The sequence below is a fragment of the Miniopterus schreibersii genome (genome assembly GCF_964146895.1).
Source record: "Miniopterus schreibersii genome assembly, chromosome: 9".
Lineage (NCBI taxonomy): Eukaryota > Metazoa > Chordata > Mammalia > Chiroptera > Miniopteridae > Miniopterus > Miniopterus schreibersii.
The window spans coordinates 50,775,176-50,793,019 of NC_138118.1; the positions used below are offsets into that span (position 1 = coordinate 50,775,176).

The following is a 17,844-nucleotide window of genomic DNA, read 5'->3' on the forward strand; positions in this document are numbered from 1 at the left end:
CCAAGAGGAGGAAGCCTCTGACCTTACAGAGGGGCCGCTGGCAGGCAGCCCAGTATCCTCATCAGAGAGAGACTACATCTGAACTACTGGGCAGTGCACATCTCTTCTGGGGGAGAAGACAGCTCTATCTTCACTATCCGGGAATGAAGGCTTGAAGAAATGTGACAGTTGGTAGAAAAACATTGGAACAGGATAATAATAACAATTGCCACATATAAGCGCTTTACATGTGCATTTCATTTGGTGCTTAACATTTTGGCAAGTAAAATATGATTGTCCTTTCCAAAGAGGAAGAAGCAGATTTATAAGTCTTACATAACTTGTAACTAGTAGTTTCAAAGGTTATGTGCAATCCTTGTGCAATTTAATGGGTACATCCAAGAGGCAGAGCTGTCTGAGCAGAGTGGGAAGTAGTCACTTAACCAGAGGTGAGCCTTACTAATGTTGTCACCAGGTCAAGATCACCCTTCCCCAGCTCCTATGTGGCTGTGGGGTCCTCACTCCTCATTTAGAGATTGTTATTCCTAAAACTGTTGTTTACTGACTACAGTCGAGGCAAAGGGGAGAGCTTATTTTGGAAAAAAAGTTCTCAGCCCCAGCCATGGGGTTCAACTGGTTGGAGCGTCGTCTGTGCACCAAAAGGTTGCGGGTTCAATCCCAAGTTGGGGCACAGATGGGAGGCAACTGATCAATGTTTCTCTCTCTCTCTCTCTCTCTCTCTCTCTCTCTTCCCCTTCCTCTATCTCCAAAATCAGTGAAAACATATCCTACAGTGAGGATTAAAACACCACCACCACCAATAAAAAGTTCTCTCTTACAACTAATAGCAAAGATATTATAAAGAATTATATTTTAGTTATTTCTTTCTAATGACTAATCAAAGACAGGATTTTTATTTTTTTTAAATCCTCACCTGAGGATATGTTTTCCATTGCTTTTCAGAGAGAGTGGAAGAGAGAGGGAGAGAGAGAAACATTGATGTGAGAGAGACACATCAGGAATATATCCTAAGAATCCTGAAACACTAATCAGAAAGAATATATGCACCCCTATGTTCATAGCAGGGCAGTTTACAATAGCTAAGATCTGGAAACAGCCCAAGTGCCCATCAGTAGACGAGTGGATAAAAAAGCTGTGGGACATTTACACCATGGAATACTAGGCAGCTATAAAGAAGAAGGATCTTTTATCCTTTGGGACAGTATGGATGGACCTAGAGAATATTATGCTAAGTGAAATAAGCCAGGCAGAGAAAACAAACATCACATGATCTCACTCATATGTGGAATCTAAAGAACTTAATAAACTGATGAACAGAATAGATTCTGTGACAGGGAAGCATGAATCAGACTGATGAATCTCAGAGGGAAGGAAGGGGTGGGGAGGAGAGATTAACCAAAGAATTTATATGCATATATGCACAACCCAAAGACACAGACAATGGTGTAGGGAGTGGAAGGGGTTAATGGGGAGAAAAAGGAACATTTGTAATATTTTGAACAATAAAAATATATATTTATATAAATTTTATTTTTTTAAATCCTCACCCGAGGATATTTTTTCCGTTGTTTCTCAGAGAGAGTGGAAGAAAGAGGGAGAGAGAGAAACACTGATGTGAGAGAGACACATTCATTGATTGCCCTGGGAACTTTCCCTGACCAGGGCCAGAATCAAGCCTGCAACTGAGGTATGTGCCCTTGGCTGAAACTGAACCTGCGACCCTTCAGTCCGAGGGCCGACACTCTAACCACTGAGCCAAACTGGCTAGGGCCAAAGACAGCATTTTAAAATATACACAAATTAGAAAAGCTTTCTGGAAGAAAATGGACTCAAGAATCCTTAATGTAATCATGACATTTATATCTAATTCTTAAGTAAGGAGATATGTGATTTTATGGAAACATATGACTACCTTATTCAGTTGCTAACTTTTCACATAGTGTCCATAATCAGCACACATTTTCCTTTCATCTTCCACTAGCTCACAACTTTATTCCTAAAACGTCAAACTCCCTCACTTTCATAAACAAATTCTGCTCCTGTGTCAACATTTGAAATTTTGCCTGTAAATCAGAACATGCTGTAATTGAATTGCAGCTCCTATCATCTACTACTTACTTCTGTCAAAACATCTAACTGGATTAATGCAAAACAGCCACATAATGCTCGCATTTGAGCTTTGCCTAACAGCAGGTTTCTTTTCTGTAACAAAACAAAACACAACAAAAAAACCAGCACTGGAAACAACAGAGTCACTAGGAAATGATGCGGCACTCATTCTGACATTGTGTACATGATTTAAGCATTAAAAAATAATGTTCTTTAAACAAAAGAAACTTTGAAATACAAACCTAAAATGAGAGACCTCTTGATTTTTCTGTCTGATGGTTCTAAACCACTTTGGATAAGTGTTTCTAGAGATTGCATAAGTATTTGGATGACTGACATGTTAGGTATGAGGATGAAGGAGAATGCATGAGGTTCTTCAAAATACAGCAAATTCCCTAAGAGAATTCCTCTAACAAAACACAACATTCTTCTTTAAAAATTAATAATAAATTTAGATTTTAGAAATAGCATTTCTCTTTGTTTTCATAACCTGACATTTATCTTATAATTTCTAAGAATTCTAATATTTTGGAATGTTATTTAAATATATCAGGTTTCAAGATACGGTTAATAAAATTACCTTGTATTTTTCTTTAGGCTTTAACCACATAATTTTGTGCTTAAATCTAGACTCATTAATGAAAAAAGCAGTGCTCCCATCCTGTGCCCTCCCTTAAGAAGGTTACTAGAAGTCTCTGTTTATTTATTTGTAAAATTAAGTATATCAATATTATCTACCTCACAGGATTGTTGTTAAGACCCAATGAGTTACCATAAAAAATACATAGAACAGTTCCTGCCACATGAGTATTGTTTAAAAAATAACTAATAATTCCCTACGACTTGTGATTAAAGATTAATATACACATAAGATAAACAATGAACACATGTCCACTTTAGGTCTCATTCATATTGATCTTCTCAAGGGCAAATCTATGTATGGAATAATATAACCACTTAAAATCATTTAGTGACTTTTCAATCGTGAAAATATACTAAGGATTATTCTGAAACCATAAAAATAAACAAAAATGTGTAGTTAATAAAAATTTTCAAGTATAGTTGACAAAAAGATCTATCATCTTATGGTAAGTATCATAAACTACTAAAATAAAGTAACTAACCTAAACTAAACAAGGTAATATATTAGCAGCTGAAATCAGCAATAAATTTCTCCAGGGGTGCAGAGGGAAATCATGACTTCATTTTTCCAATACATTCCTGCAGTATTTGGCTTACAATTTGCAGGAGCTGCACATCTTTCAATATCACTCTTCTTCCATATTTTTGAATATGTAACTGAGATACTTTCGTAATTTTTAACTTGAGGTATTGAGATACATTATTTCCAGATCAAATATTCCCGTTCGTTCTAAAAGCAACATATTCTATTTGCCCATTTGCTTTTAGTTCCCATATTCAAGCTACCCCGAGTGAGGATGCCCAAGTAAAAATTTACAAAGAGCTGTCAATGCACCAATAAAGTCTGTATTAACCTGGTTCATCACTTCACAGAAACCACAAGGAAAAATCTTGCAGTTGTTTTTCTTAAGAAGTTAGTTAACAATTTCCTTTTAAAAAATACACATTGAACAACCATAATATTTTTAGAAAAAGTAATGGTCTTTAGAACTTGTCAGGCATTGAGAATCCCAATGTCAAGACTATGTAAGTTCTTTGTTTTAATTAGGAAAAAATTACTAGTTGCTAGCTAAATGTTGAAAGCATAACATTCCTTCAAAGCTATCTGTACTGTTTCATCAGAAAGCATTGTTCAGTTTCTAACCGAGGCAGCTGCTGGTGGTGCTCCATGCACATTCCCACGCCTGCCAGCTCAAATAACTGCCGTTTTTCCAGAAGCCCTCTGCCTGTGCACATGATGGCCTGGGAACACCGGAGAATCAACATCCCTTGAGAACAATCATTAACTTTAAGTACTTCAGCGCATTTCCCCCTTGGAAGGGATAACTCTGATTTGTGTAATCTACATTGGCTCTCTAAAGTGCCCAGAGGATTAATTTCCACTCACTCAGAGTGGTAACATGTTCGATAATCCATCATTTACTAGGTCTCTTCTTTCTTTCTCTCTCTGTTTTACTTCTCACATATCTCTAACTCTTTCCTAAAGTTATTTTCAAAATAAACCATGTATACTTGAATCCTTGTCTCAGGGAATATTTTAGGGAAAACCCAGTCAAGCTGACATGAGCAGTGGTCTTAGGAAGCAGATGTCAGGATGGGATTCTAGAATTAAATTATTCACCAGCCATATGGTAACAAACACTCCACTGGTAACTGTCTGTATCTCAGTCATAACTGTTTCAAGAAAATCCTTCTGAGGCTGCAGCATCACAACTGCTAAGATTTTCATCGGTGGTGATGGTAACACAAAATAGACTGAAGAGGAGGCACCTAGTATTTGAGAAATATAGTAATCATAAGGGCTAGGAGTTGGTTGATTGTTGTTAAATTCATTAAACAAAATGACGACTAAGGTCAGCAAAGTATCAACTAAGGGCAAAGTGTCAAAGCCAGAAGACTTCTAGGGCAGCTAATGAAGAGTTCTCATCTCCTATTGTGAGAAAGTCAGCATGTGCTAGAAATAGAAGTGAATTTGCTTTTGAGAGTCATGTAATTATAAAGGAGGCTGCATTCACAGCCTTGGCAGGTTTCTTCACAAAAGTCAGGGCACTGATGGGAAAAGAATAGGACCCTAAAATAACAATAAGGACATCTGGGTGGATGCAATTAAGAACACTGATCTTGCCCAGCCGGGCGTGGCTCAGCGGTTGAGCGTCGACCTAGGATCCAAGCGATGGGGGTTTGATTCCCTGTCAGGGCACATGCCCGGGTTGTGAGCTGCAGCCAATCAATGACTCTCATCACTGATGTTTCTATATCTCTCTCTCTCCATCTCCTTTCCTCTCTCTGAAATCAATAGAGATATATTTAAAAAAAAAAAAAAAAAGAACACTGATCTTCCAGAATCCCCTCTGGATAGACAGAGATAACCACTTCTCCTTAGAGGGTAGTAGTTTCTCCACTCTTAAAGACAGTATAATATGACACTTGCTCTCTTCAAGAGCTGATCCCATCTCCTCTCATGGCTGTAGGCAACAAATAAGTCAGGTCTCAACAAGACCCAACTGAAAAAGTAGACTCTGCTCCAGAAAAACAAAAAGAGAATGAATATTCAAGAAAAGAGATGCAAGATCTGCCTAATATGAACCAGCAGATACTAAGAACATGCTAGGGAATGTATGTTGAGAGATCCTGAGGCAAATTATACCTGGTCATCAACTTGGTGTGGAGGAAGAATATCTTGAGGTAAGAAAGCAAATGGTCCATTGGTAAATGGCTTGGCTGATTCACCAATGCCCCTGAAGGAGTAAGATTGGAAGACCTTCCCCAAACAAAGAGCTCTGCAGAAAAAGCTGGAGGATGTACCTATAGGAGTGGGCATGAAATGTGCAAATCTCTTTGTCTCACACTGATGACCACTAGAGAGCATTCATCACAGAGGAGGAGCTGAAAAATTGGGTAGATAAGATGATGTGTTCTTTAGAGGTCATCCAGCCTTTGTATGTGGCAACTGTAGTACTTGCAAAATGAGCTCATGAATAAGCCGCTTTTGGTAGCAGACAGAAAGAAGATATACATGGGCTTAAAAGCACTGGATCTTTGGTCACAATTAGATTCCCAGTAGGGGGCATGCAGGAGGCAGCCAATCGATGATGTTTCTCTCATCTGTGCTTCTATCCCTCTATCCCTCTCTCTTACTCTAAAAATCAATAATAATAATAATAATTTTAAAAGCATGGGCTCTTTCTCACCAAGTCTAATATAGCTTTACCACTGGTGAATGACCAATCCATTGGAAACTGTCCAAAGCTGAGTTTTCAATATCATTTTTCAAAAGGACAACCAGCAACTTGATATAAAATAGATTATACTCAATTTTATTCATCTGGATGGGGGCAGGCCAAATTTTGTTTTTCTTGTTATTGTTACATATTCCAGCTATGAGTTCCTTTACCTGTTCACAATACCTCATTCCTCTGGGTTCATCAAACTACCTGATTTATCATCATGGGATATCACCATAGAATCCTGCATTACATCTCCTCAAACCAGCAACCTATTTTATGCTAAATGTGGTCCAATAATGAACACATGACCACAGGATCCACTGGGTCTACCATGTACTACATCACTAGAAGTTGCCAGCCTAATAAAATGTTAGGACAGTCTCTTAAAAGTATAACTAAGGTTCCAGCTTGGAGATGACAATCTTTGAGTTGGAATGTTGTGCTTCAAGATGCAATATATACTTTGAACCATAGTGCTATACCCATTGATGTACTGGTACCAGCTGTCATCTGCTCATAAAAAACAATGGTTAAGTGTTCAGGAATTTTTAAAGACAGTTGAACTCACATTGGTAGCCTGAAATTGGCCATGGTGGGAGTATTTATGTTATGAAAATTAGCAAATCCTACATCAGGTTTCTCTTCCCAACACTGGCTCTGCCCCCAAAAGGCAGAATGCATGAGTGTGGGAACAAAGGAAAGGAAGTAGGAATGTCCCCTCTAACCATAATTCAAAGCAGTCCCCTGGGAAATGTGTATTTCCTATCCCTGCAACTTGACTCTGCTGAAATAAATGTTCTGCTTTCCAATAGCATGCGTGTGGGATGAGACGGTGCTTTTACCGGGGTCACAGTAAGAATTTCACTAAACCTAAATGTGTAGCTATCATCTAGATATTTTGGGCTTCTCATGCCATTAGATCACCATTCAAGAAAAAAAAGAAATTATTCTACCAGCGGGGCATCAGATGAGGAGAGTATCATGAGAGCTGCTACTATATAATGTGCGAACTATGCACAGAACTCAGGGATTCATTCAAGCACGTCCATGCTAGGTGATAACTGTGAATGGACAACTGCAGGAAACACTGTCTGAATGGACACAGAAACCATGGACTCATAGGCTTCTGGGATAAAAGCTTGAGTCATCCCACCAAGCAAGCTGTCAGCACAAGGGTTGGCTGAGGGTGTAGAGAAATTAAGAAGGGTATTAGAGGAGAGAAAAGATGGATATAAAGTGTGGCCTTGTTTCTAACTCTAGCATCCAACATTTCTGATGTCAGTTTCTTTTTTTTTTTGGTAGTTGCCATCTTTAAGGATCAGTGCCTGGATACAGTGGACACTGACCAGGTTTCTAACTCCCATCACCTGAAACTTTTTGTTTCAGTTCTCCTTCTTGTGGCCAGAGTCTGTTCTGCTCACAGATGGGCAAGGCTGGTACTTAAAACTTCAGATCCTTTGAACTTTAGGCAGAATAACTTTGAAGTTTATATTCTATACAGCATCTAAAATTTCTCAGTGGGGTTACGTTCCCTTACATTGAATTAAGACCCTTTAATTGACTCCCTTTCTTTCTTCCCTGGCATCACTTCCCTGCTCCTTTAACTGGTAGTGTTTCCTGGGATCCTGTCCCAACTAAACTACTTCCACTTGAATCCATGAGTGAATATCAGGAAGAACCCAGATTAAGAAATTAACCATTTTAATATTTGCTTGTTTTATATAAATTCCATTAGATAACACAAATCTGTACTGAATTTAATGTTTGTATGACTTTCTCTTTTGCTATGTCAAAGATCATATTTTGTTATCAATCACTACAATGCCTTTGTGATAAACAATATGTTTATGTACAAATGAAACTAAATGACTGTCTTTTCCGGTCATTTTTTGAGATAAAAACATTGCATTTCATTGAATAAGTGGTCAGAATATAAAATGAGACTGACATAAGAGATCTTATATAGTATCAAGTTTTACTAAATAATATCAAGGATACAGACAAGCTAAGGATTTCTAAAGGTTTGTAAGAGCAAAAAAAATATCTGGACAGGGAGGGTGGTACCCAGGTGTTATGGGCTGAATCATGTCCCCCTGAAATTCATGCTTTGAAGTCCCAACCCCAGTGCTTCAGAATGTAACAGTGTCTGGCCCAGTCGGGCGTGGCTCAGAGGTTGAGCATCGACCTAGGATCCAGGAGACTGGGGTTCGATTCCCAGTCAGGGCACATGCCCGGGTTGCGGGCTGCAGCCGACCAATGGCTCTCTCATCATTGATGTTTCTCTCTCTCTCTCCCTCTCCCTCCCTCTCTCTGAAATCAATAAAGATATATTAAAAAAAAGAAAAGAATGTAACAATGTCTGAAGATAAGGTCTTCAAACAGGTGATTAAGTTAAACAGAGGCAATGAGGTTAGGAACATCATTAAATATGACTGGTGTCCTTATAAAAAGAGGAAAAGACACCAGGGGTCAAACACACAGAGATATGACTATGTGAAGAGACAGTAAGAAGGTGGCAATTGCAAGCCAGGGAAAGGGAACTCAGGAGAAATTGACTCTGCTGGCACCTTGATCTTGGGCTTCTGACCTGCAGAACTGTGACAAAATCAATGCCTGTAATTTAAGCCATCCAGTCTGCGATAGTCTGTGTGGCAGCTCTAGAAAACATAGAACAGGTCCTTCCTTACTATGTTAGAGACACCCTCTGGCCCAGATGAAAAGAGGTCTCAAAAAGAGGTTTGTGGGCTTCCTTGTATAGCGAAACTCTAACTATGAAAAATAGTTTTACTAACCAGAGAGTTATATCACCTATGGACATTTCCCAGGGAGTCTTGCTTCATTTATCCTGGGTCTTACCCACTGTAGTTACCCTTGGCAGGGATAGCACACTAAATCATCTTAGGGCTAATAGTCTCCCTTTCAGTAAATATTATTAATCTGTTACCTGGAGCTCTGGTTGGTAAGGGATCATGCCCTATTCTCCTGCCTACATCTTCTCCCAGGGGTGGCCCTCAGTGAAGGGAGAAGATCCATGGCAGGCCACCTGCTTGAACTCCCTCCTCCCAGTGGTTTCAGGGACAGAGCCATCCTACTATGTTCAATACAAAATGCCCTCATCACAAATTCCTCTTCCCTCACCTTCATCCCTAGAAAGATCTCCACTTCAAATGTGAAATTACATCCATCAGGCAAGAGCCACGAAATTTTTTGCCTAAATTCTATGAATTAAAATGAGACACGGTAACACTCATTTTGTTGTTTCACTTGTCTCAGAGTTCAGTACACTCTACGAGTAGGAAGGTCTAAGATGGTTCTGGGGAAATAAAATTTTAAAAGTAGCTCATTCAAATATCTATTGGTTCTCCTGTTAAGTTGAAAAAGAACTTTTAGTACAAGTTACAATGGTATCAATGAGCACAAGGGTTCATGTCACCTGGTTAAGCTTCCCTGAGTGAAGGAGAATGTGTGTAATGTTTCCCTTCACATTCATTACTTCAATGGTAAAGCCTCAGACATCCAGAAAGGACCTTGGTGTGGAAAAACAGGGGAATTAGTAATAAGATAGGAGGAGCTCAGTGAGATAGTCTTGTAATAGATCAGAAACATCTCAGCCTATCTATGAAAAAACACTGTGGAGTATTTAAAGTCAGAGGAGATAGAAATTGCAGATTTAATTCACCAAAAATGCAGTCATTTTATACTTACTGAAGCTACATTCACAAAATCATCATCTGAGAGGGTTTCCAACATTTCGGAGACAGACGTTCGGATCAATTTAAGTGTCAATCCACTAACGCTTCCACTCCTATAAAAAATGCACCCATGCATGTTAATGACCACATATTTAATCAAAATCAGAAACCTAAGTAAAGGCAACTTATGCACTCGCTCTAGATCTTTATATAATATTCAAATAATTTTGTCTTTAAAAAATCAGTAGTAGAAAAAGTCTTATTTTTAATACAGTAGAAGTTAAGAAATCTTGTCTTTCTTTTCTACCAGCATCAGAATCTATATATTTCTAAACCACAATGATAAAACTTAAAAGTCAAATGACAATTTTAAGAAAATATGGATATTCAGGGCATGTTCAGTTATTTGGGAAACATATACTGAATACCATTTTGGTTAGCCAAGTTAGAATTGAGGGGTTATAACCTCTGTCAGTTAACAGATAAAGTCACTGCCTGAGGGTATCCATTGTTTGCCTTGATTAAAGCAACAATTATGAGGCGGCATAACAATTATGATAATAGACAGATTTTTTTGTGGACAAAATACCTTGTTTTGTATCCTAAAGTAGATATTTTCTGGGGGTTAGTCTTCATTTATCTTGTCTCTACATATTCTATGTTCCTCAACGATGACCTCATCAATTTGCAGAGCTCATCTCTGGACAACTTACTCCCAATTCTACATCTCTAGCTCCCAACTTTCCCCAAGTTTTATACTCGTCTGCTTGTTAAACAACTATGGGCTCAATGTCCAAAATGACAAATTACTCCTAAACATATTTTTCTTTCCTATTTATGTTCTTGGTACCAACCAAGCTAGGTCTTAGTCATCTAACTGCCTCCTCCCTCTAAACCTTCCTACGCTTTTAGACAATCCTCCTCATTCACTCAACTTCACAGTGTCCCAGGCAGTGGCCTCCTCTCCAGTCTCTCTCCACTCTGGCTTATGTCTTTATCACCTGAAGATGCTGAGCTAGGGTAACAGCCACTACATCCAGCTCTTAGTTGCCTCTCCTACCCATGCTAACAGGTGAAAATTCTGGAAACATCCCTTAACACAATACTATTAATAGCTCATAGTTACCTACTAAATAGCCAATAATCTCAATATCCCTGCGTTCAAGAGCTTTCAGAACCCTCTCTGCCTCCTTCTACCACCTCCTCGAGATAGTTCCTCCAATGTTCTCACCTAAGCCACTTTGCTCCTGTCAGTTTTTCCACTGGAAATTCCACTCTTTCCTCTTCCCTCTCATGCCTGCCAATTCAACTCTGATGTTAGCTTCTTAATGAAGTCTTTCCTGACACTTTGATTTAAATCAAAGTGCTACCTCTCTCCTATGGACTCCTTTAGCGCTATGTCATATCTTAGGTCTATTACTTTCTACATTATTTTAGTTATTTGTGAATATAGTTTACTTTCACTAATAATTACTTTCTCTGTTTACCTCTGAGACCATCTTGAATCTGTATTATGACATTGTATGTGTGACAAGACCCTCAAAATACTAATGCTGAAATAATTGTTTAAATGATATTTTAACTTGCTATATATTTTCAATTTAAGGGATATGTATGTGGGCTCCTAAGATTTTAATATGATAAATTATTTCTGGAAATTATATATCTAATAGGATTATAACATATTACATTACCATTTAGATTTATACTTAAGGAGGCTATCAAGGATTCATGTATGATATAAACTCCACAATAATTTAATTAAAACAAGATATGGCTTAAATGCATTTTAACAAATGAAATCAGAACATTTAAGTTACATTTGTTTAATTCATTTATCTTCTCTTCTCAGGCTAGGCTATAAAGTTTTGAACTTGTTTACTATAGGTCAAAATGGAGAAATTTTCAAATGTTGATGTTAGCTTGTGATATGGATTTAGTTCCCTATAAAACATTGGATTCTGTTTCTTCTAATATGGCAAAGATTATATGAGGATATACTTTTATTTTCTCAGGGAAAATAAAGTATTTTATGCTTTGTTTTTATTCATTGTATTAACTTAAAAACAAAATCTCCATAGCAGGATATATTATTTTCTATGCTCTACCATTTCCTCTTCAAGTTCATTAGAGGATTATACACACACACACCCCCCTTAACATTTTAACACATAAAATGATCAATATAAAAATTCCCGGAATTCTTGCATATACATTAGCATTTCCCTTGAAAAAGTCCCAGTATTGACATTTAATACATTTAATCTTTATCTATTTTGTGGCCAAAACCCTCAAAATTATTTGAATCTTTAATGACTAGGTGCCAACTAAATGATTCTTTTTTTTTTTCTTTTTGGTAGGAACTGCTTAGTTTTAGCAACTTTGATTTTTAATGTTATTTTAAATATAAAGCCAAAAATTAGAAGCAAATGAATATTTTTTTCAAAAAGCTCAGACTTTAGAACCATGCCATGCCATGCCATAATTTTCAATTCCATTATAGGCTCTTCTCATTTTTAATAAGAGGATTTTTGTTTGTTTTGTTACTGTCTTCATATGGTTTCTTTGTCTGGATATAAAAGTGCCTGTAATTACACTTTGTTCTTTTCCCCCAATCTATCAATGATTTCTCAGTCCCAACACATTACTGTTATCTATGAATCCACCCTATATTCTCAATATATAAATAAATATATAATATTTAACTACTCACACATCAACCAGAATAAGCATATCTTTAGGAGATGCAGCTCCTTGGATGTACCTGAAACAAACACCAAATAAATATTTTTTTTCTCTTGCAAAATGGCAAACATTGATATTTGTTAACCTGATATTTACGGATTTCTGAGATAAGGTATTTTACAAACAGGCCTACTTCATTCTATCTCAGTCAACAATGCTCTGCTCTTTCATTCATAATTTTGCATTGTCAATGTTAAAAAGCTACACTTAACACAGTAGAGATGTCAGGGGCATAATATTTCAATTATGTTTTTCAGATATTTATTAAAAAAATATAAAGATATGTGTTTTAATACTAAGAGCAAAAAAAACAACTTCCAAAAGGACATTTTCCGGGGAAAATTATCCTAAACAATTGTTTACCACAGGTTTTAAAACTTATTCTAAGGAATAATAATAATAACAAATAATAATAAGGCTGTATCATATTTTTAAATGCAAAAATGGACACAAAAAATAGGTAAGTGGTCTACGAACATGAAAAAGCAACATCAACAGAAGAGAAATACAAACAGGCAATAAAAAAGTTAAAAACAGAAGAATATACAATGTTATTACCAAGATTTTCCAGTGGTGGCTCTCATACTTTATAGAATCTAATAATCACCTGGAGAATCAGTTTAAAATCTTGATTCTCAAATTCCACCCTGCCCTACGGATTTAGAATCTTTGCACTTTAAACAAACTATAACAGAGTTTTATTCAGATAGTTTAGGAATTGTAGAGATAAACATACTTGCAGGTGAATGATCCCAATGTTCAGGCTGCCTGGCCGCAGTTGACAGGTCATAGGGACCCACTTTCCCCAACAGGAAGGGCTGACCCTGAACTCAACTTTCTATTTACCTCTGATAACTCTTTACCCATGACTCTAAATCAAACTTCTCAGAATCTTGCCAAATAACTTGTCAATTAGTTTGCAGACAACATCGAGCATAGTTTATATCTATTCAGAACTACATGCTCACGAAACAGAGTTTATAACTTGCATGCAAGTTTGTATCTCTATTAAGAAGGTAAGGAGAAGTGTTGCTGGGATATTCCAATGGAAGGCAAATGTAGTTCATGTCTAGCATCTTAACAAATGGTCCAGACATTCCTCTCGGTGGGAAGATGAGAGGACAGAATATTGTCTGCCTCTTCTGTTTAGCACCTAGCTTCTAAGGTTCCCCAAAACAGTTGTTTCTTGAACCCAAACCATGTGATGTTGTCGTTGCCTCCACTCAACAACCCATTGCTGCAGAGTCATCACATTTGGAAAAATATTAGCAAGCATAATATGTGGATTAATAATATCTTGCACTATTATACATGGTTGATTCCTACTGGGATGTTTAACAGAGCCTCTTAAAAGCTTTAAATACATTTAGTTTGAATCAACTTTATGTCTTAGAATTTGTCTGAACTCTAGCAGAATATTAGAAATAACCTAAATCTTCGATAATAGGGGCTTTCCTAAATAAGTTACCTCATGATCACTCTTTTAAAATGATGTTAAGTGTCTCTTATGAATAGGTACAAAAAGGTATTGATAGCAAAGAGTAGGTTACAAAACAATATGTTGTATATAATGTGAACAAATTAAAAAAAAGATACATCCACACATTAAATGCATTTTTAAAAAACTCAAAATACATAAGTTGTGAAAATATGAGTTATTGGTATTTTTTGAGTTTTATGTTAGGAAAATGAGTTGCTTTAGTAGTAAGAAACAAATAATACTTCTTTGTGGGAACATAAACCTATGTAATATAATTATAACTAGGGGCAGTTCTTACAGCTTGGGGCCAGTTCTCATTAGTTCACTGCCAGAGAGAAACTACCTCCTACTCAGTCTAGATGCTCAATTAGAGCCCTACCCAAGCAAACCGAAGGCCTTTCAAAAAAAATACCCACCAGCTAAAAGTGTTTTAGAAATGAAATTGAATATAAAACTTAAAGAAGTCCATTTGAATGAATTTGACCAGTAATTTCAACAATATTCATTATTGTCCCCATGTGAACTTATCACCTTCATTTACCTTTCATTGCATACATTTATTAAAATTTAAAAAATATCAGAGTACTTTACATAATTAGACAATATTCATCCTAATAATGGAAAGATTCTGTCCAACTGTTGTCTGTTTCATCTTTTCATGACAATCTAAAACTCTTACCATGGTCTTCTGCGTACATCATAAAGGTCAATCTTGTTTGGAGTTCGGCTGTTATCAACCCATGGAGAAGCTTTAGAGAGGAGAGAGAGAGAGAGAAGGGGAGGGGGTTACATTAAAAATTATAGAAATTACACCAAAATATTAGATATGATCTATAAAAGTAGTATTTAAAATAAATCAAAAACATCACTGAACATATCCCACTTATCCACAGTAATGTTAAAATGGGAGATACAATTTTTATGCCATAATTTTTTGCTTTTTGAAAAGGGAAAACAATATAGCAGTACAAAAGAAAGTAAACGTAAGTCAATTTTCTTGTTCATATTATTTCAGAAATAAGTTGTAGACATAGGGATTTACTAGGGCTGACTTATATGTTTTACCAGGTGTCCAGAAATTATGTATTTTCTTTCTTCTCGACTAACAGAAAAATTTACCTTAAAAGAAAATGGATTTGGCATTCATGGAAATTATATTTTCAATTCTTTAATCCTTATATTTTCATTCAAAGCTATAGTATCCTGACCTATAAAAAGATCATTGTTTTTCTTGGATTGTGATCATACAATAGCATAATTTTTAACTTTAATATTAAAATATTTGATAATGGCCTATTTGAAAGTATGATTAAAAGGCTAAAGTACAATGTAAAAACTCCACAAAAATTTGTTTTTCTTAAAGTTATTTAAATGATCTGAAGCAATTCAAATACAGATTCAAGAAGTTTTTGTTAGTTTCAGAGCATTTACCATTTTCAGTGATCAGAAAAAAAGCTCCTTTGTGTAACTGAATTGATTTTAAATGTAACTAATTTATACTTATTCTAATTAAATCTATACTTTAATTAAAAAGCTTTGCAAAGCTTTGTACACACACATGCATACACACCTTAGACCCAATGGAGAGAAATAAATGCTAATAAATTATACAATAATTTTATGCTGAACAAGTCCTTTCCTTTAACACGTTTAGATATATGACCCTTGGGAAAATTTCTAATAATAATTTGTATGACTTATGCCCTCTAATCTATTTTGCCCTTTATTGAGAAACTATGACAATTATGGAGAACTTTACTGAGAATCAGGTTTATTAGTCAATTAAGATAACCTGGCCAAATAGCATATGTCAAAAAATACATACTACTGAGCCTTTCCTTGACGGTGAAATTTATTTTTTATTATTGACTATATTATAAAGTGATTTATTCATTTTAAATGGCTCATCACGTTTTGGTGAAATAGAAAGTTTAAATCTAGCACTCCTCCAGCTATGCCAGGTACTTATGTAGTGAATGCAACTGAAATGGTAAATTTATTTTAATTTTTTCAATCTGCATTTGCAGAAACTTACAGCCAGTGAGATAAAAATATCCTTCCTTCCCCCCCTCCCCCAGTAGCACTGGTATTAAGAGACTAGCATGCTGGTAGACACTTTCAACTATTCCTGAATAATATTTACTCCTAAGTTAGAACCTTAGTAATAACTAAAAATTTTTTAAAAAATACATCCTACTTTCATTACAATGTTATGCTGGTTATAGTTTTATTGCATCTCAGCTCTATAGTCACCCTTTTAACTTGATCTATAAAAATGGATCTAGGCACTTTTAACAATTTTTCTTTTACCAACAAGCACAATTTTAAGCTTTGTCAGCAAATGATAAGAGAGAGACAGTGAATGAGAAAAGGGGTTTTGCTTCCTGCTTCTGGTTTGTTTGTTTAAAAGCTCTTTTCCTGTTGTGTTGACTGTTATCATTTTTTTATTTGACAATGTAAAGGAAAAGAGTTCAGTGCCCCTAATTACTCAGGTATTGCATGTTTTAAAAATTCTTGCAGCATACTGGTTGAAAATTGCTAATATAGCATATCATCTTAAATGGTTTATATTTAAAAACATTAAGAAACTTCTCTTAGAGGTCTTCTGACATATCTACTATTAGGACATATCCCTTGATTAATTTGTACGACTTATGCCCTCCAATCTATTTTGCCCTTTATTGAAAAACTATGACAATTATGGAGTTTACTGAAAATCAGGTTTATCAGTCAACTAAGATAACCTGGCCAACTAGCATATGTCAAAAAATACATACTACTGAGCTTCTCCTTGACTGTGAAATTTATTTCTTATTATTGACTATATTATAAAGTGATTTACTTATTTTAAATGGCTAATCATGTTTTCGTGAAATGGTGAGTTTAAATCTAGCACTCTTCCAGCTATGCCAGGTATTGATAAATTTAAGATATTTATATTATGGTAAAATTAAACAACGTTCTTTCTTCTGTGATATTAGTAATTAATTTGCTGTATAATCCCACTGTGGCATTAACTGGGACATTATTTATATAGGCTCAGAATTATTTAAGATCAAATAGTAAAAAGGATTAATAACCACACAGTGCAATTCCCTAAAATGATCAGTTTCATAATGATGCATAATGAAAGGTACATGTCTTGAGAAGAAATCAGAGCTTCTAAAATCCCTGCAAAAAGGGAAAGGTTGCTCAGTTTAGATGTCCCCTCTGCTTTTCAATAAGATTTTGGGATGACAGGAGAAAGGAGTGGAAATGACATCCTAAAATGTGGGCATATTATTTCTGAATGCCAAAGTAAAGGGTGATATTAATAATTTATGAGAATGTTTTCCTCTAATCAAAAGTGAACTGTGGATTTATCTTTAACAAAATCTATTGAACTACAATTCTACTTCACATGATATTTAAGGTGTACTCTGTCAGTTGTTGAACTGCTGATTATAAAGGTGTTTATACATTAAGTCAGAATACTAAAATATGTGTTAGAGTAATATTCTTGAGAAAGTACGCAAGTTGTACAGCCATTTTCTAGTTAATACAGTCTAAAATAATTGGAGAGTATCAGTTTTTCTTTTCAGCTGCTAGGAAATAATGCAGCACACAATGATGCATTGCGGGCTGATTCTCTTGGTACAAACACCATTTCACATGAAAGCTAATTGCATTTCCAATTAGCAAGCTCAAATGAATTTTTCTTATTCTACAGACTTCACATTTTTATTCTCATGGGGGAAAAAAGTGAGTTTCACATCCTTAAAAATACCTTTAACAGCTAAGCCTGGTCCAATTGCCTGGATATAACTGTTATGTCGATCATTATTTTAGGCTTGTCTCCTTCATCTCCTATGGAGTATTAGTCATGGTTCTGAATTTCAAGCCAAGATATGAGTTTGGACTGTTTTTTAAGAATTAATTCAATAAATGTGTGTTGCATAGTTCACAAGAT

General features: G+C 35.8%; 1 protein-coding gene across 4 annotated transcripts in view; it reads right to left on the reverse strand.

The window, feature by feature from the left end:
* Positions 1 to 17,844, reverse strand: part of CACNA2D1 (calcium voltage-gated channel auxiliary subunit alpha2delta 1) — a 453,232-nt gene that overhangs the window by 94,568 nt on the left and 340,820 nt on the right. For all 4 annotated transcript variants that reach the window (XM_081147533.1, XM_081147532.1, XM_081147531.1 and 1 more), the window contains exons 8-10: positions 14,575 to 14,644; positions 12,384 to 12,434; positions 9,684 to 9,783 (exon numbers count right to left, since the gene is read on the reverse strand). In XM_081147533.1, the coding sequence (XP_081003659.1) occupies positions 9,684 to 9,783; positions 12,384 to 12,434; positions 14,575 to 14,644 (221 nt within the window). The remainder of the gene's footprint in view (positions 1 to 9,683; positions 9,784 to 12,383; positions 12,435 to 14,574; positions 14,645 to 17,844) is intronic.